The sequence below is a fragment of the Bufo bufo genome, chromosome 1 (assembly GCF_905171765.1).
Source record: "Bufo bufo chromosome 1, aBufBuf1.1, whole genome shotgun sequence".
Classification (NCBI taxonomy): domain Eukaryota; kingdom Metazoa; phylum Chordata; class Amphibia; order Anura; family Bufonidae; genus Bufo; species Bufo bufo.
The window spans coordinates 548,828,334-548,844,443 of record NC_053389.1 but is presented as its reverse complement, the minus strand read 5'-3'; the positions used below and the strand labels follow the sequence as shown (position 1 = coordinate 548,844,443).

Genomic DNA, 16,110 nt, shown 5'->3' with positions numbered 1-16,110 from the left:
TAAAGTGAAACAAAAGAGAATTAAAAGAACACAAGTATCATTATTGGAATTCCCCACACGTATAAACATAGCAGTACGGGGGGACCTATGAAAATGCATTATGCTGTAAGATGGTACCCTTACCAATAATAATTCATTTTTATTAGATGCAATGCATACTTTTTCAAATGAGGTGGATTTCCCTCTAAGAAAACAAATCATTTTATAATGAAAAAGTAGTAAAACAAAACAATATAAATTTGGTATTGTGACAGTCATCAGCTATGCCATACAGTAAATCTCAACTCCAATGAACAGGTGTGGGGCTGTTTTTGGAAGAAAGCAGTCATGCTTTTCTAATCCTGGACAATCCTTTTGCAAGGCCATCTGTCAGCAGATTTGTACCTATGAAACTGTCTGACCTGCTACATGTGCACTTGGCAGCTGAAGGCATCTGTATTGGTCCAGTGTACATATGTGCCCGCATTACTGAGATTTTTTTTTTTATATATGCAAATGAGCCTCTAAAAATGGGGGAATTGCCATTACACCCAGAGGCTTAGCTCTCTCTGCAACTGCCACACCATCTCAATTTTGACAGGACCAAGCAGTGAAAATGTCATTACACTTGGTCCTGTCAGTGGAGAGGGTGTGACAGTTGCAGAGAGAGCTGAGCCTCTAGGTGTAACGGTAATGCCCCATCGCTCCTAGAGGCTCATTTGCATACATTAAAACATTATTTTTCTCAGTAATGCGGGCACATATGAACATGGTACCACCAGAGATGTCTTCAGCTGCCAAGTGCACATGTAGCAGGTCAGTCAGTTTCATAGGTACAAATCCACAGACAGATGCCCTTTAAAAGGGTTGTCCAGGATTAGAAAAACATGGCTGCTTTCTTCCAAAAACAGCCCCACACCTGTTCATGGGTTGTGTCTGCTATTAAAGTTCAACTCCTTTGAACTGAAAGTGGCTGAGCTGTGTGAGGGTGTTTTTGTAAGAAACTGTATAACCCCCTTTACTAAAAAGCAATCCATTCTTTCCCTAAGGCCTCCTGCACTCGACCGTATGACTTTTTCAGTGTTTTGCGGTCCGTTTTTCATGGATCCGTTGTTCCGTTTTTTGTTTCCGTTGTGTTTCCGTTTCTGTTCCGTTTTTCCATTCCGTTTTTCCGTATGGCATATACAGTATACAGTAATTACATAGATAAAATTGGGCTGGGCATAACATTTTCAATAGATGGTTCCGCAAAAAACGGAACAGAAACGGAAGACATACGGATGCATTTCCGTATGTGTTCCATTTTTTTGCGGACCCATTGATTTGAATGGAGCCACGGAACGTGATTTGCGGGCAATAATAGGACATGTTCTATTTTTAAACGGAACGGAAAAACGGAAATATGGAAACGGAATGCATACGTAGTACATTCCGTTTTTTTTTGTGGAACCATTGAAATGAATGGTTCCGTATACGGACCGTATACGGACCGCAAAAAACGGCCAGTAAATGGGGGAAAAAAAAAACGGTCGTGTGCAGGAGGCTTAATTGATAGGCCATCAGTATCTGATAGTCCGAGGTCTGACACTAGTTCCACATCAGTTCCTTGGTTATTTAAATTATTTTTAGATCTTTTTAGAGTGATACATGGGGCTTTGTTTTTAATTTTTATATCCATGGAAATGGAAAAAAGTTTTAAACAAAAGTCTGTTTTTTGCCTTTCACAAAGTGCAACTAAATCATGTAACTTTGTTGGTACAATAGTTTTGGGAAATATAGAGGCAGATTAATCATTTAGTTTGCAACTTTTTAAATGCCACTTGCCGGATGCTGTGCTTAAATAGGACCTTTCACTTGTAAAAACTATGTGAACTAAGTATGCTGCCATGTAGAGCGGTGCCCGGGGATCTCACTGCACTTACTATTATCCCCGGGCGCCGCTCCGTTCTCCCGTTATGCCCTCCGGTACCTTTGCTCTTTAAGTTATAGTAGGCGGGTCTTCCCTTGTCCTGTGGGCGTCTCCTTCTCCTAGGCTGCAGCGCTGGCCAATCGCAGCGCACAGCTCACAGCCTGGGAGGTTTTTTTCTCCCAGGCTGTGAGCTGTGCGCTGCGATTGGCCAGCGCTACAGCCTAGGACAGTGGTGGGCAACCTTTTTTTTCAACTGAGCCAAATCTCGCCAAAACCACGATTGAAATTTATTTTGAGAGCCACATTTTTAAAACCGAAAATACATAGGATGGTACACTGTTTTTAGTTTCAATAAGTTTTTATTGAGAATATTGTGCATGCAAGTATCCACATAGGTCGGGTACTGTGGGACTCTTTGCACCGGCCCTGTCACGTGGACGTGACCAGAGCCTGTGCAAGGATTTTTTGGCAACACAAGCGAAGCTACATCTCGGTGACCCCCTTCTCCCACCGCCCCGCCCGCAGCTCACCTGGTCCTGGTTCTGTCTGCAGCAGCTGGCTTCTCCTCTGTGTGGTCCTGATATCTTCGATCTGGTTTGAGGACTGTACTTTTCGCCCTATAAGATGCACATAGGTTTTAGAGGAGTATAATCAGAAACAATATTTTCCATTATACCTCAGGTCAGACCACCAATCAGACCCCCAATGTTAATCATACCTCAGATCAGCCCCCTATATCAGCAGTCAGCACCCCATCCATCATGCCCATGTCAGCCCCCATCCATCATGCCCCCATGTCAGCCGTCATGCCCCTATGTCAGCCGTCAGCCCCCCATGTCAGCACCCCATCTATCATGCCCATGTCAGCCGTCAGCACCCCATCCATCATGCCCATGTCAGCCGTCAGCACCCCATCCATCATGCCCATGTCAGCCGTCAGCACCCCATCCATCATGCCCATGTCAGCCGTCAGCACCCCATCATGCCCATGTCAGCCCCCATCCATCATTACCCCCCATGTCAGCCATCAGCCCCCCATGTCAGCCATCATGCCCCCCATGTCAGCCGTCAGCACCCCATCCATCATGCCCATGTCAGCTGTCAGCCCCCATCCATCATGCCCCCCATGTCAGCCGTCATGCCCCTATGTCAGCCGTCAGCACCCCATGTCAGCCGTCAGCCATCAGCCCCCCATGTCAGCACTCCATCCATCATGTCCATGTCAGCCGTCAGCCCCCATCCATCATGCCCCCCATGTCAGCCATCATGACCTTATGTCAGCCGTCAGCACCCAATGTCAGCACCCCATCCATCATGCCCATGTCAGCCGTCAGCACCCCATGTCAGCCGTCAGCCATCAGCCCCCCATGTCAGCACTCCATCCATCATGTCCATGTCAGCCGTCAGCACCCCATGTCAGCCGTCAGCCATCAGCCCCCCATGTCAGCACTCCATCCATCATGTCCATGTCAGCCGTCAGCCCCCATCCATCATGCCCCCCATGTCAGCCATCATGACCTTATGTCAGCCGTCAGCACCCAATGTCAGCCCCCCATCCATCATGCCCATGTCAGCCGTCAGCACCCCATCTATCATGCCCATGTCAGCCATCAGCACCCCATCATGCCCATGTCAGCCCCCATCCATCATTACCCCCCATGTCAGCCATCAGCCCCCCATGTCAGCCATCATGCCCCCCATGTCAGCCGTCAGCACCCCATCCATCATGCCCATGTCAGCTGTCAGCCCCCATCCATCATGCCCCCCATGTCAGCCGTCATGCCCCTATGTCAGCCGTCAGCACCCCATGTCAGCCGTCAGCCATCAGCCCCCCATGTCAGCACTCCATCCATCATGTCCATGTCAGCCGTCAGCCCCCATCCATCATGCCCCCCATGTCAGCCATCATGACCTTATGTCAGCCGTCAGCCCCCCATGTCAGCACCCCATCCATCATGCCCATGTCAGCCGTCAGCACCCCATCCATCATGCCCATGTCAGCCGTCAGCACCCATCCATCATTACTCCCATGTCAGCCATCATGCCCCCCATGACAGCCGTCAGCCCCCATCCATTATGCTCCCTAATGGGGGACAATGTTGGAGTCTGCACCATCGGGGGGGTGACATGATGAGGGACAATGTTGAAGTCGGTACCTGATATATCACTGGGGTCTGGCTGGAGTGGGGTCGGTCTGGTCCTGGCTCCAATCTCAGCTGGCTCTGCCTTAAGGTGTCTTCTCCAGAGTCCAGACTAGAGTCCAGCAGGGTCGGCCAAGTTCCAACAAGTCGTGCCTCAGTGTTACTCTGTGACTGTGTTCTTCTGCTGCCAGCCTGGAGGGGCAGCTTTTACAGGTCATAGCAGACAGAGCAGCTCCGCCTCCTCGCCTCCCTCCGCCGCGGCCCCACTGACAGTCAGTGACGCCTCCTTTGGCCTGAGCGCCGCACGGCACACATGTAGGCAGGACAGCCGCAGGCTGCCGCCCCCGAGAGGAGGGAGGGGAGCGGGCGCCGGGCACACAGAACAGTGCTCCAGACTAAAAAAAAATTCCAAGTAGCCATTGGCTCCTGAACTGAAAAATTTAGGAGCCAAATCAAATTTTTAGTTGCCAAATCGAAACTGAATCAAAATTTTGGTATCGTGACAACGCTACGCCGATCAGATCGGCGTAGGGTTGTTTTGAAACCAAAATTTTGATTCGCTTTCGTCACCATAAAAAAGTATTGTGATACTCAATACCGTGCAAAAAAAAAAAAAAACAACAAAAAAAGCTGTGTGCATTTCGCATTTTATGAAACATTCGGCCCATAATAGAACAGTCCTATGCTATTTTTTGGGGTGACAAGGTGACTAAAAAGGCTATGTAATATGTTTATTTATTTATTGTTTATATATTTTATATGTAAAATTGGGAAAGGGGGGATTTAAACTTAATATTTTAAAGTACTTTCACATTAGCGTTTTTCATTTCCGGCACTGAGTTCCGTCACAGGGGCTCTATACCGGAAAATAACTGATCAGTTTTATCCCCATGCATTCTGAATGGAGAGTAATCCGTTCAGGATGCATCAGGATGTCTTCAGTTCAGTCATTTTGACTGATCAGGCAAAAGATAAAACCGTAGCATGCTACGGTTTTATCTCCGGCGAAAAAAAATGAAGATTTGCCTGAATGCCGGCTCCGGCATTTTTCCCCATAGGAATGTATTAGTGCTGGATCCGGCATTCAAAATACCGGAATGCACCCGCACTAAATCCGGACCCATTCACTTCTATGGGGCTGTGCACATGAGCGGTGATTTTCACACATCACTTGTGCGTTGCGTGAAAATCGCAGCATGCTCTGTTGTGCGTTTTTCGCGCAACGCAGGCCCCATAGAAGTTAATGGGGCTGTGTGAAAATCGCAAGCAAGTGCGATTTTCACGCATGGTTCCTAGGATGAAAGTCTATTCACTGTATTATTTTCCCTTATAACATGGTTATAAGGGAAAATAATAGCATTCTGAATACAGAATGCTTAGTACAAGGTCAATATAATAAACATTGGTGGCGCAGTGCGCCCCCCCATCACCCCAATATAATAAACATTGGTGGTGCAGTGCGCCCCCCTCAATATAATAAACATTGGTGGCGCAGTGCGCCCCCCCCCATCACCCCAATATAATAAACATTGGTGGCGCAGTGCGCCCCCCCTCAATATAATAAACATTGGTGGCGCAGTGCGCCCCCCCATCACCCCAATATAATAAACATTGGTGGCGCAGTGCGCCCCCCCTCAATATAATAAACATTGGTGGCGCAGTGCGCCCCCCCCATCACCCCAGTATAATAAACATTGGTGGCGCAGTGCGCCCCCCCCATCACCCCAATATAATAAACATTGGTGGCGCAGTGCGCCCCCCCAACACCCCAGTATAATAAACATTGGTGGCGCAGTGCGCCCCCCCCATCACCCCAATATAATAAACATTGGTGGCGCAGTGCGCCCCCCCTCAATATAATAAACATTGGTGGCGCAGTGGGCAGTGCCAATGAGGGTTAAAAAATAAAAAAATAATTAACTCACCTCCTCCAATTGATCGTCTCCTGTTCTTACTTCTTTCTAGTTTCTTCAGGACGCAGGACCTGTGGTGACATCACTGTGCTCATCACATGATCCATCACCATGGTAATGGGCCATGTGATGAGCTCAGTGACGTCACCACAGGTCCTGAAGAAACTAGAAAGAAGTAAGAACAGGAGACCGGCAGCTACCTGATCAACTGGAGGAGGTGAGTTAATTTTCTTTTATTATTTTTAACCCTCATTGGCACTTCCCACTGTGCCACCAACGTTTATTATACTGGGGGAGGGGGGGCGCACTGTGCCACCAACGTTTATTATACTGGGGGGGGGGGGGCGCACTGTGCCACCAACGTTTATCATACTGGGGGGGGGGGGGGGGCGCACTGTGCCACCAACGTTTATTATACTGGGGGGGGGGGCACTGTGCCACCAACGTTTATTATACTGGGGGGGGGGGGGCACTGTGCCACCAACGTTTCTTATACAAATACAGGAGGCGGGTGCCGGAATCAAATAGCCGGCACCCGACCTTTGTGACAGGGAGCTGCGATCAGCGGCAGTTAACCCCTCAGGTACCGCACCTGAAGGGTTAACTCAACTGCAGCGGATCGCAGCTCCCTGTCACAGAGGTCGGGTGCCGGCTATTTGATTCCGGCACCCGCCTCCTGTATTTGTATTAACAGGTCAGTTTTCTTCATTGGTGGCGCAGTGGCCACAGCCCCTCCCCTCCTCCTCCTGCCTCTTCTTATTGGCAGCGGCGGGGACAGCAGCAGCACAGGGGGGAGGGAGAGACTCCTCCTGCGCTGCTGAGAACGATCATCTCCTGTGCCCGCCGCTGTATTGAGCAGAGCTGCGGCGGCGGGTCTAGTCGCTAATGGCATCTGGAGCCCTGCAGAAGAGCCGCATTAAAGTGTGTAAAGAGCCGCATGTGGCTCGCGAGCCGCGGCTTGCCGACCACTGGCCTAGGAGAAGGAAACGCCCACAGGACAAGGGAAGACACCGCCTACTATAACTTAGAGAGTGAACATACCGGAGGGCATAACGGGAGAACTGAGCGGTGCCCGGGGATAATAGTAAGTGCAGTGAGATCCCCGGGCGCCGCTCTACATGGCAGCATACTTAGTTCACATAGTTTTTACAAGTGAAAGGTCCTCTTTAAGGGTCCATTCACACGTCCGCAACGTGTTTTGCGGATCCACGGATCCGCAAAACACGGAGAGCGGCAATGTGCATTCCGCATTTTGCGGACTGCACATTGCCGACACTAATAGAATATGCCTATTCTTGTCCGTGTTCTATTTTTTTCGGGAACGGAATTGCGGACCAGGAAGTGTGGGTCCGCAATTCCGTGTCCGGGCAGCATATTGTGCTGCCCCATAGAAATGAATGGGTCCGCAATTCCGTTCCGCAAAATGCGGAACGATATTGCGGATGTGTGAATGGACCCTAAAGGGAACCGGTCATCAACTTTATGCTGTCCATACTAACGGCAGCATAAACTAGAGACAGGTGAGTTGATTTCAGCGGTCTGTCATTTATAAGTTAAAAGTAAGTGGTTGCTGAGAACCAACATCACAACCATTGCAGACTGGGCCTGGAAAAGAGTCACGGCCACCTGAGAAGAGTCCTGGTTATTCATAATCTCCTGCTCTCCTGCCCACCTGCTGATGACTGACAGGCTTCTACCTAGTTTTCTCCCTTTTTCTCTAGGAGAGAACTGCCAATCATCTACAGATGGGCGAGAGAGCAGGAGATTATGGATAACCAGGACTCTTCTCAGGTAGATTTGACTCTTTTCCAGGCCCAGTCTGCAATGATTATGATGTTGGTTCTCAGCAACCACTTACTTTTAGCTTATGAGTGACACAACACTAAAATCAGCATTAGTGATGGACGAACATCTGCCGGAACCGCAGGTTCGCGGCAGGTCCCATTTATTTTAATGGCAGGCGAACCTGAAAAACCTTCAGCTCATATTTGCAGCCAATAAATAATTACTAGAAGTGCACACCAGATGTAATATTCGAATTTGCAGTACCCAAATGCACTATACAGTACCCAAATGCACTATTAAGAAAGTATATTGGTATATAACACCCCTGCTCTAATCAGTTTTTTTGGGGGACGACTGGTATATCACACCAGTAGAAATTATTTGTTCCAATAACGCTTGTCCCTCTATATACCTGAAAAAACTGAAGAACACAACGCAATCTCATACAAAACTCACCCCACTCGCAGGCAAAATCGCACGATTTTCCCGCGACGCACCCGCATCCTATCCGGCCCTCACACGCGACGCCCGCGTGAAAGAGGCCTAAGGGTCCCTGCACATAAGTGTGGGCGAATGCACACAAGATCCGCAGAAATTGCTGTGCGGATTTATGTGCATTTCTGTAACATATTCACACCAAACTCAGCAATTTCGAACCAGTTTTTGTTGCGGATTTGATGCGCTTTTGCAGGAAATCTCACCCTTCATTTGAAAAGGGTGAAATCCGCAGCTAGAACCACAAACATAATTGACATGCTGCGGATTTGTAAATCTGCAATGCAGGTGAATTTCCGCACAGAAAAAAATCCTAAAAGTGTAGATGAGATTTGTGTAATCTAATACAGTTTGCTGGTACTGTAATACGCTGCGATTTTTCCACACGGGAACTTGCGCAGAAAAACTGCACATATTCCGCAAAATGTGCAGGTAGCCTAAGGCCCCTTTCACACGGGCGAGTATTCCGCATAGATGCGATGCGTGAGTTGAACGCATTGCACCCGCACTGAATCCCGACCCATTCATTTCTATGGGGCTGTTCACATGAGCGGTGATTTTCACGCATCACTTGTGCGTTGCGTGAAAATCGCAGCATGCTCTATATTCTGCGTTTTTCACGCAACGTAGGCCCCATAGAAGTGAATGGGGTTGCGTGAAAATCGCAAGCATCCGCAAGCAAGTGCAGATGCGGTGCGATTTTCACACACGGTTGCTAGGAGACCATCGGGATGAAGACCCGATGGAGACCATCGGGATGAAGACCCGAAACGGATCACTATAACATGGTTATAAGGGAAAATAATAGCATTCTGAATACAGAATGCATAGTAAAATAGCGCTGGAGGGGTTAAAAAAAATAATAATAATAATTTAACTCACCTTAGTCCACTTGCTCGTGCAGCCCGGCATCTCCTTCTGTCTCCTTTGCTGAACAGGACCTGTGGTGAGCATTCATTACAGGTAAAGGACTTATCATTATGGTAAAAGATCATGTGATGACCGGAGTGACGTCACCACAGGTCCTTTACCTGTAATGAATGCTCACCACAGGTCCTGTTCAGCAAAGGAGACAGAAGGAGATGCCGGCATCGCGATCAAGTGGATTAAGGTGAGTTAAATTATTTTATTTTATTTTTAACCCCTCCAGCACTATTTTACTATGCATTCTGTATTCAGAATGCTATTATTTTCCCTTATAACTATGTTATAGTGATCCGTTTCCGTTTTTGTTTTCATGTGTCTTCCTTTATTTTTGGAGGACCACCAGAGATAAAGGAATGTAAAAAAAAGTCTAAGACAGGTTTGCCATGCAAATGATAGGAAAAAAACGGACACGGACGCGCCGACACGGGTGACAATCTTGTGTGCCTTTGCGTTTTTTAGCGGTCCCATTGACTTGAATGGGTCCGCGAACCGTTTTCCGCAAAAATAATAGGACAGGTTAGATTTTTTTGACGGACTGGAACCACGGATCACGGACGCGGATGGCAGATCAAATCAATGGGTCCGCAGAAAATCACGAAAAACAGTGCAACGGACACGAAATAAATCAACGGTCGTGTGCATGAGGCCATAACCGTACAAAAATGTATGAAAATCAACATTCTTTACTGTGGTTTTGGTGCAGTTTTTAGTGTGGATTTAATGCGGATTTTACCGCAGTTTTTATTGAAAAGGGTGAAATGCAACAACAACTGACATGCTGTACATCAGATTTGTCTAATCTCATGCACTTTGCTGTACTGTTACTGTATTACGCTGTGGTTTTTTCCCACATGAAAATCCTCATGGAAAAAACGCACATGATCCCAAATGTGTGCAGGCACCCTAACTGCAATTTTGATATCATAAATCTTACTTCGCATCTTTTGCTTGCTGGGTGAGTTTTCGCACTTCTTCTAGTTGTTTCTTCCAGTTTTTCTTGTTTTCCTTGTATTCGTCACAATACTTTTTAATCTTGTTTAGCATGTTAATTAACTCATAAGGTGCAGCTGGCAGCTTAATAGCGAGAATTTCATTGGCTATTTTCTCTATTTCTTCTGGGGTTGCAACAGCATCTGGAAGAAGAAGAACATCAGGTCAGCACCACTGTATAAAGGAAGGACTTCTCCTTCCTACTGGATCCACCTCTGGTTTTGTGTCAAAAAATTCCATGAAAAACTGCCACAAAAAGTTGTGTGTGACTCCACCCTTAGGGCTCATGCGCAAGACTGTATTTTGCGGTTTTCAAAAAACAGATCTGCAAAAAATACGGATGACATCCGTGTGCATTCCGTAATTTGCTGGCCCCAATAGAACAGTACCATCCTTGTCCGTAGGATATGTTCGATTTTTTTGCGGAATGGAAATACGGACATACAGAAACGGAATGCACGTGGAATAACTTCCATTTGAGGTCAGATGAGGCGATTGCCTCAGGCAGCACCAGGTAGGGGCAAGAGGGGGGCAGCGGAAGGGCCATGGGCAATGAGCGCTTTCAATGTGGAAAAGGGGTTAGGTTAAGAAATTGGCATTGGGGAAGGGGGGGCCTTTAAGTTTTCGCCTTAGCCAGCAGAAAGGCTAGATTCATCCCTGCTACTGATGGTCCATGATCATGAATGACAGAACACAGATACCATCCATGTTGTGTCGATGGTTTTCACGGATTAATATATTCAATCATCGCGTTTGGTTTGCCTAATGGACCACAATAGTGCATGTAGCAAATAAACACAGTAAAATCAAGAACACGGACAGCAAATGCCCAAGATTCAATGACTGCAAAAACACACCAAAAATGCAAGTGCAAAAATTAACACTACAACTGCAAAAGTGCTCAAGAACAGTGGTAAAAATATATAAACCCACACTTAATCGCCATTCACTTAGGGGATGCGCCGCGTATACAGGCGTGGTTGTTTACTTCCGATGCCGCGTACTGAATGGAGCAAAGCTGTGAGTGGACAGCGCCTGAAGAACGGACATGTCCCTTCTTGGCGCAGTCCTGGCTTTTAACTTAAAGCGAACCTTTCACCTGCATTTCACTTAATAAAATCTCAAAAGTACCTTATAGATCATCCTCATTGTGTTATCATACAGTCTTGTCCCGCTTTTCTGTCATGTATATGCATGAAAAAATCGCCTTATAAAGTACTCTTCTCCAGCTCCACAAGTCACGTTAGAAGTCAAGGGGATAGCCCTTCCCTCACTCCAGGCTGTAACTCCCCTCCCCTAACCCCGCTTCTATGCAGTCTAATTGACACCCGGCTCAGTCGCCAGGACCGCGCTTGTACAGGCGGCGCATGCGCCGTCGGACTCAAGCGCAATCCTGTAACTGAATCGCGCATGGAGCGTGAAGATCGGGGCGCACGCGCGCGTGAGGAAGAGAAGACAGGCAGGCATCGGGGACGGCGCATGCGCGATTCAGTTACAGGATCGCGCTTGAGTCCGACGGCGCATGCGCCTGTACAAGCGCGGTCCCGGCGACTGTATGCAAAAAGATACCATTTGTAGACTGATCCCGATGCGGATCCATCTCACAAATGTATTGCAATAGCGGATCTGTCTCTCAGGTTGTCATCCAGAAAAACGGATCCGATATTTATCTTTTTCACATTTTTAAAGGTCGGCGCATGTGCAGACTGCAAAACCGGATCCGTTTTTCCAGAACACTTAGGGCCGGATCCGGCATTAATGCATTTCAATGTAAAATAATGCCGGATCCGGCATTCCGGCAAGTGTTCAGGAATTTTGGACGGAGAAAATATTAGTATTTTCATATATTGATAAAATCCAGTCGTCCTTAGGCCTCGTGCCCACGACCGTATGCCCTCCAAGATATACGGTCCGTGAGCAGGCCATATGTCCCGGAGCGGCATTGATCGTGCGCACGGGAGTACACAGCATCATAGATTACAATGATGCTGTGCACGTCTGGCCACCTGCGGGACTCATAAGATCATATGAGTGCGGTACAATAGCCCCCCGGGCGGCCCAACGTGCACAGCATCATTGTAATCTATGATGCTGTGTGCTCCCGTGCGCATGATCAATGCCGCTCCGGGACATATGGCCCGCTCACAGACTGTATATCTCGGAGGGCATACAGTCATGGGCACGAGGCCTAAGGAGGACTGGATATTATCAATATATGAAAATACAAAATTTCAGATCGCAAAATATAATTTTTATATCACGGAGGACATACGGTCGTGGGCAAGAGGCCTTACTATGGAGCCAGTGTCAATCAATGGAGCTCTTCTCATGACTGCATTGAGGCTAGGGCTACACGGCGATGTGTTACGCAACATTCATATCGCACCAATGTCGCGCAATTTTTTTAAAAGTAAGAGTCAATGGTGTTACACTGCGACATGTTGCGACTGCGACACAATCCAGCTTGGATGGATTTTTTGTGACTGTCTTGACGCAGTTGTATCATGTCACAGTGCAACACCATTGACAATCATTATAAAAAATGTTGTGCGACTTTTCTGCGACAAGAAGTCACAAGCAAATGTTGGCGTGTAGCCCTAGCCTTATACACAGCCATATTTTAATAGACAGTCCGTATTTCTAGACAGCTTAATCGGAGGCTGTATTCTACCCACAATAGTCAACGAAACCTAAAATACGGATTTGTATCACCAATCCATATTTTAGCAGCATTGTGTCTGTATTTGGTTATTACTGCATGTCTACAACATGGAAGATAATATTGATGACAATGCAGATGACCGTATTGATGAAAAGCACTTAAAGGGGTTATCCTGAAAAAAGATAATGATGACTTATCAGAAGAGGTCATTATTATCACATCAGCAAGTCCCGGCGCCGCCACCGATCTGCTGTTTCAGGGAGCCACTGCACTGCGCTCACCAGAGCCCTGTTGAGCGATGCAGGCTCCTGGCAGCTTTCCAAGGACAGCGCCGTTGTATAGTGGCCGTGCTTGGTATTGCAGTTCAGCCCCATTGACTTGAATGGGGCTGAGACACAACTAGGGCATTTGACCAATGTACAGTGATGTCACTAGCCTAGGAAGAGGCTTCAGCGCTCAAGGACTCATCTAACGATAGATTGGCGAGGTTCCAGGGTTTTGCACCTCTGCAGATCTGATACTGATGACCTTTCCTATAAGGATACTTCATAAATATCTTTTCCTGGATAACCCCTTTAAAGGGATTGTGTCACCATTAAATGTTATTTTAATGTAAATCAGCATGAAAACTAGTTACTTTTGTAATTTACTCTCCGTTACAAAAATTCTCCACTTGTGAGATATTTTCTTTACTTCATTAGAATGGCAGCCTATTGTTTAATCTATATCGTTATGTAAATGTCCACCTTCTGAGGTGGTTGCACATGCTCAGTCCCAGCCTTCAATTGCCACCAGCTGTATCTACTGTTAAAAACTCAGATAGTTAAAGAGAGAGAGAGAACTGCAGTAGAAAGGACACACCCCTGGAAAAAGGTCACACACCCCTGAGCTGCAACAGAAAGGATACTCCCCCGAGAAAGGACACCCTCCCGGCGATGCCACCCTGCAGAGAATCTAGCTGAGCAATTGGAGCTATGTATAGGGAAATCCATGTGAGTTACAGAGCTTGTTCTAACTTTGTTAGAAAGAGATTGTTATGTACTACATGCAGATTTAATTAATTATTATTTTTTATTATTCATGGCATTATCCTTTTAAACTTCAAAGTATGGAAAAAATTTAGAACTAACTACACTGCGTGCAGAATTATTAGGCAAATGAGTATTTTGACCACATCATCCTCTTTATGCATGTTGTCTTACTCCAAGCTGTATAGGCTCGAAAGCCTACTACCAATTAAGCATATTAGGTGATGTGCATCTCTGTAATGAGAAGGGGTGTGGTCTAATGACATCAACACCCTATATTAGGTGTGCATAATTATTAGGCAACTTCCTTTCCTTTGGCAAAATGGGTCAAAAGAAGGACTTGACAGGCTCAGAAAAGTCTAAAATAGTGAGATATCTTGCAGAGGGATGCAGCACTCTTAAAATTGCAAAGCTTCTGAAGCGTGATCATCGAACAATCAAGCGTTTCATTCAAAATAGTCAACAGGGTCGCAAGAAGCGTGTGGAAAATGAACTGAGAAAAGTCAAGCGTGCAGCTGCCAAGATGCCACTTGCCACCAGTTTGGCCATATTTCAGAGCTGCAACATCACTGGAGTGCCCAAAAGCACAAGGTGTGCAATACTCAGAGACATGGCCAAGGTAAGAAAGGCTGAAAGACGACCACCACTGAACAAGACACACAAGCTGAAACGTCAAGACTGGGCCAAGAAATATCTCAAGACTGATTTTTCTAAGGTTTTATGGACTGATGAAATGAGAGTGAGTCTTGATGGGCCAGATGGATGGGCCCGTGGCTGGATTGGTAAAGGGCAGAGAGCTCCAGTCTGACTCAGATGCCAGCAAGGTGGAGGTGGAGTACTGGTTTGGGCTGGTATCATCAAAGATGAGCTTGTGGGGCCTTTTCGGGTTGAGGATGGAGTCAAGCTTAACTCCCAGTCCTACTGCCAGTTTCTGGAAGACACCTTCTTCAAGCAGTGGTACAGGAAGAAGTCTGCATCCTTCAAGAAAAACATGATTTTCATGCAGGACAATGCTCCATCACACGCGTCCAAGTACTCCACAGCGTGGCTGGCAAGAAAGGGTATAAAAGAAGAAAATCTAATGACATGGCCTCCTTGTTCACCTGATCTGAACCCCATTGAGAACCTGTGGTCCATCATCAAATGTGAGATTTACAAGGAGGGAAAACAGTACACCTCTCTGAACAGTGTCTGGGAGGCTGTGGTTGCTGCTGCACGCAATGTTGATGGTGAACAGATCAAAACACTGACAGAATCCATGGATGGCAGGCTTTTGAGTGTCCTTGCAAAGAAAGGTGGCTATATTGGTCACTGATTTGTTTTTGTTTTGTTTTTGAATGTCAGAAATGTATATTTGTGAATGTTGAGATGTTATATTGGTTTCACTGGTAAAAATAAATAATTGAAATGGGTATATATTTGTTTTTTGTTAAGTTGCCTAATAATTATGCACAGTAATAGTCACCTGCACACACAGATATCCCCCTAAAATAGCTAAAACTAAAAACAAACTAAAAACTACTTCCAAAAATATTCAGCTTTGATATTAATGAGTTTTTTGGGTTCATTGAGAACATGGTTGTTGTTCAATAATAAAATTAATCCTCAAAAATACAACTTGCCTAATAATTCTGCACTCCCTGTATAGACAAAACTATCTGTGCTTTGTGTCCATATTTTCCATGATATTTTATGCACTGTTAATAAACTTATGTAAATATGGCCTTAGGGTTTGTTCACATGGCAATGACAGGTACATGAGCCCTGTTTTGTTTTTTGTTATTTTTTGCTAATGTGTAGGGACAGGCATAGGGAATGTTTTTGTAATATACTTTATTTAGGGAAAACCTTTATTTATAGTAGAAAACCAGGGCTGAAATGTCCCTTTGCAGTGATGTTTTCCAGAGCCGCTGCTAAGGGCCATCTGTCTTCTTAACAGCGCAGTGCACAACTGACTAGGAAGATAGGGAGACGTCATATAGTGGAGCCAATACAGGTATAATACATGAAATATGCAGTAATATATACATACAGTAAATATCTAGACTCCATTCCTGCTCACCATGGCCAGTGCTTTCAGTGGGCTCCTCTCCTGTACTCCCAGCATGCTGACTAATGAACCAGCCGCGGGAGCGATGCCTGACTGAGAGGTAAGCGCTCGCTACAGGCAGTGCAGGCAGGGAGAAGATCCTCTACTGTATATAGGGACTGTAACTATCCCTATATACTGTATGACCGCTTCCCCCTGCCTGCCTGCTCTGCCTGTAGCGAGCGCTTACCT

General features: G+C 46.4%; 1 protein-coding gene across 1 annotated transcript in view; it reads right to left on the bottom strand.

Annotated features, from left to right (window-relative positions):
• The window catches only part of LAMB4 (laminin subunit beta 4), a 158,880-nt gene that overhangs the window by 56,374 nt on the left and 86,396 nt on the right, over window positions 1–16,110 (bottom strand). Inside the window, exon 31 of the mRNA XM_040413904.1 lies at window positions 10,084–10,282. Within this exon, the coding sequence (XP_040269838.1) occupies window positions 10,084–10,282 (199 nt within the window). The remainder of the gene's footprint in view (window positions 1–10,083; window positions 10,283–16,110) is intronic.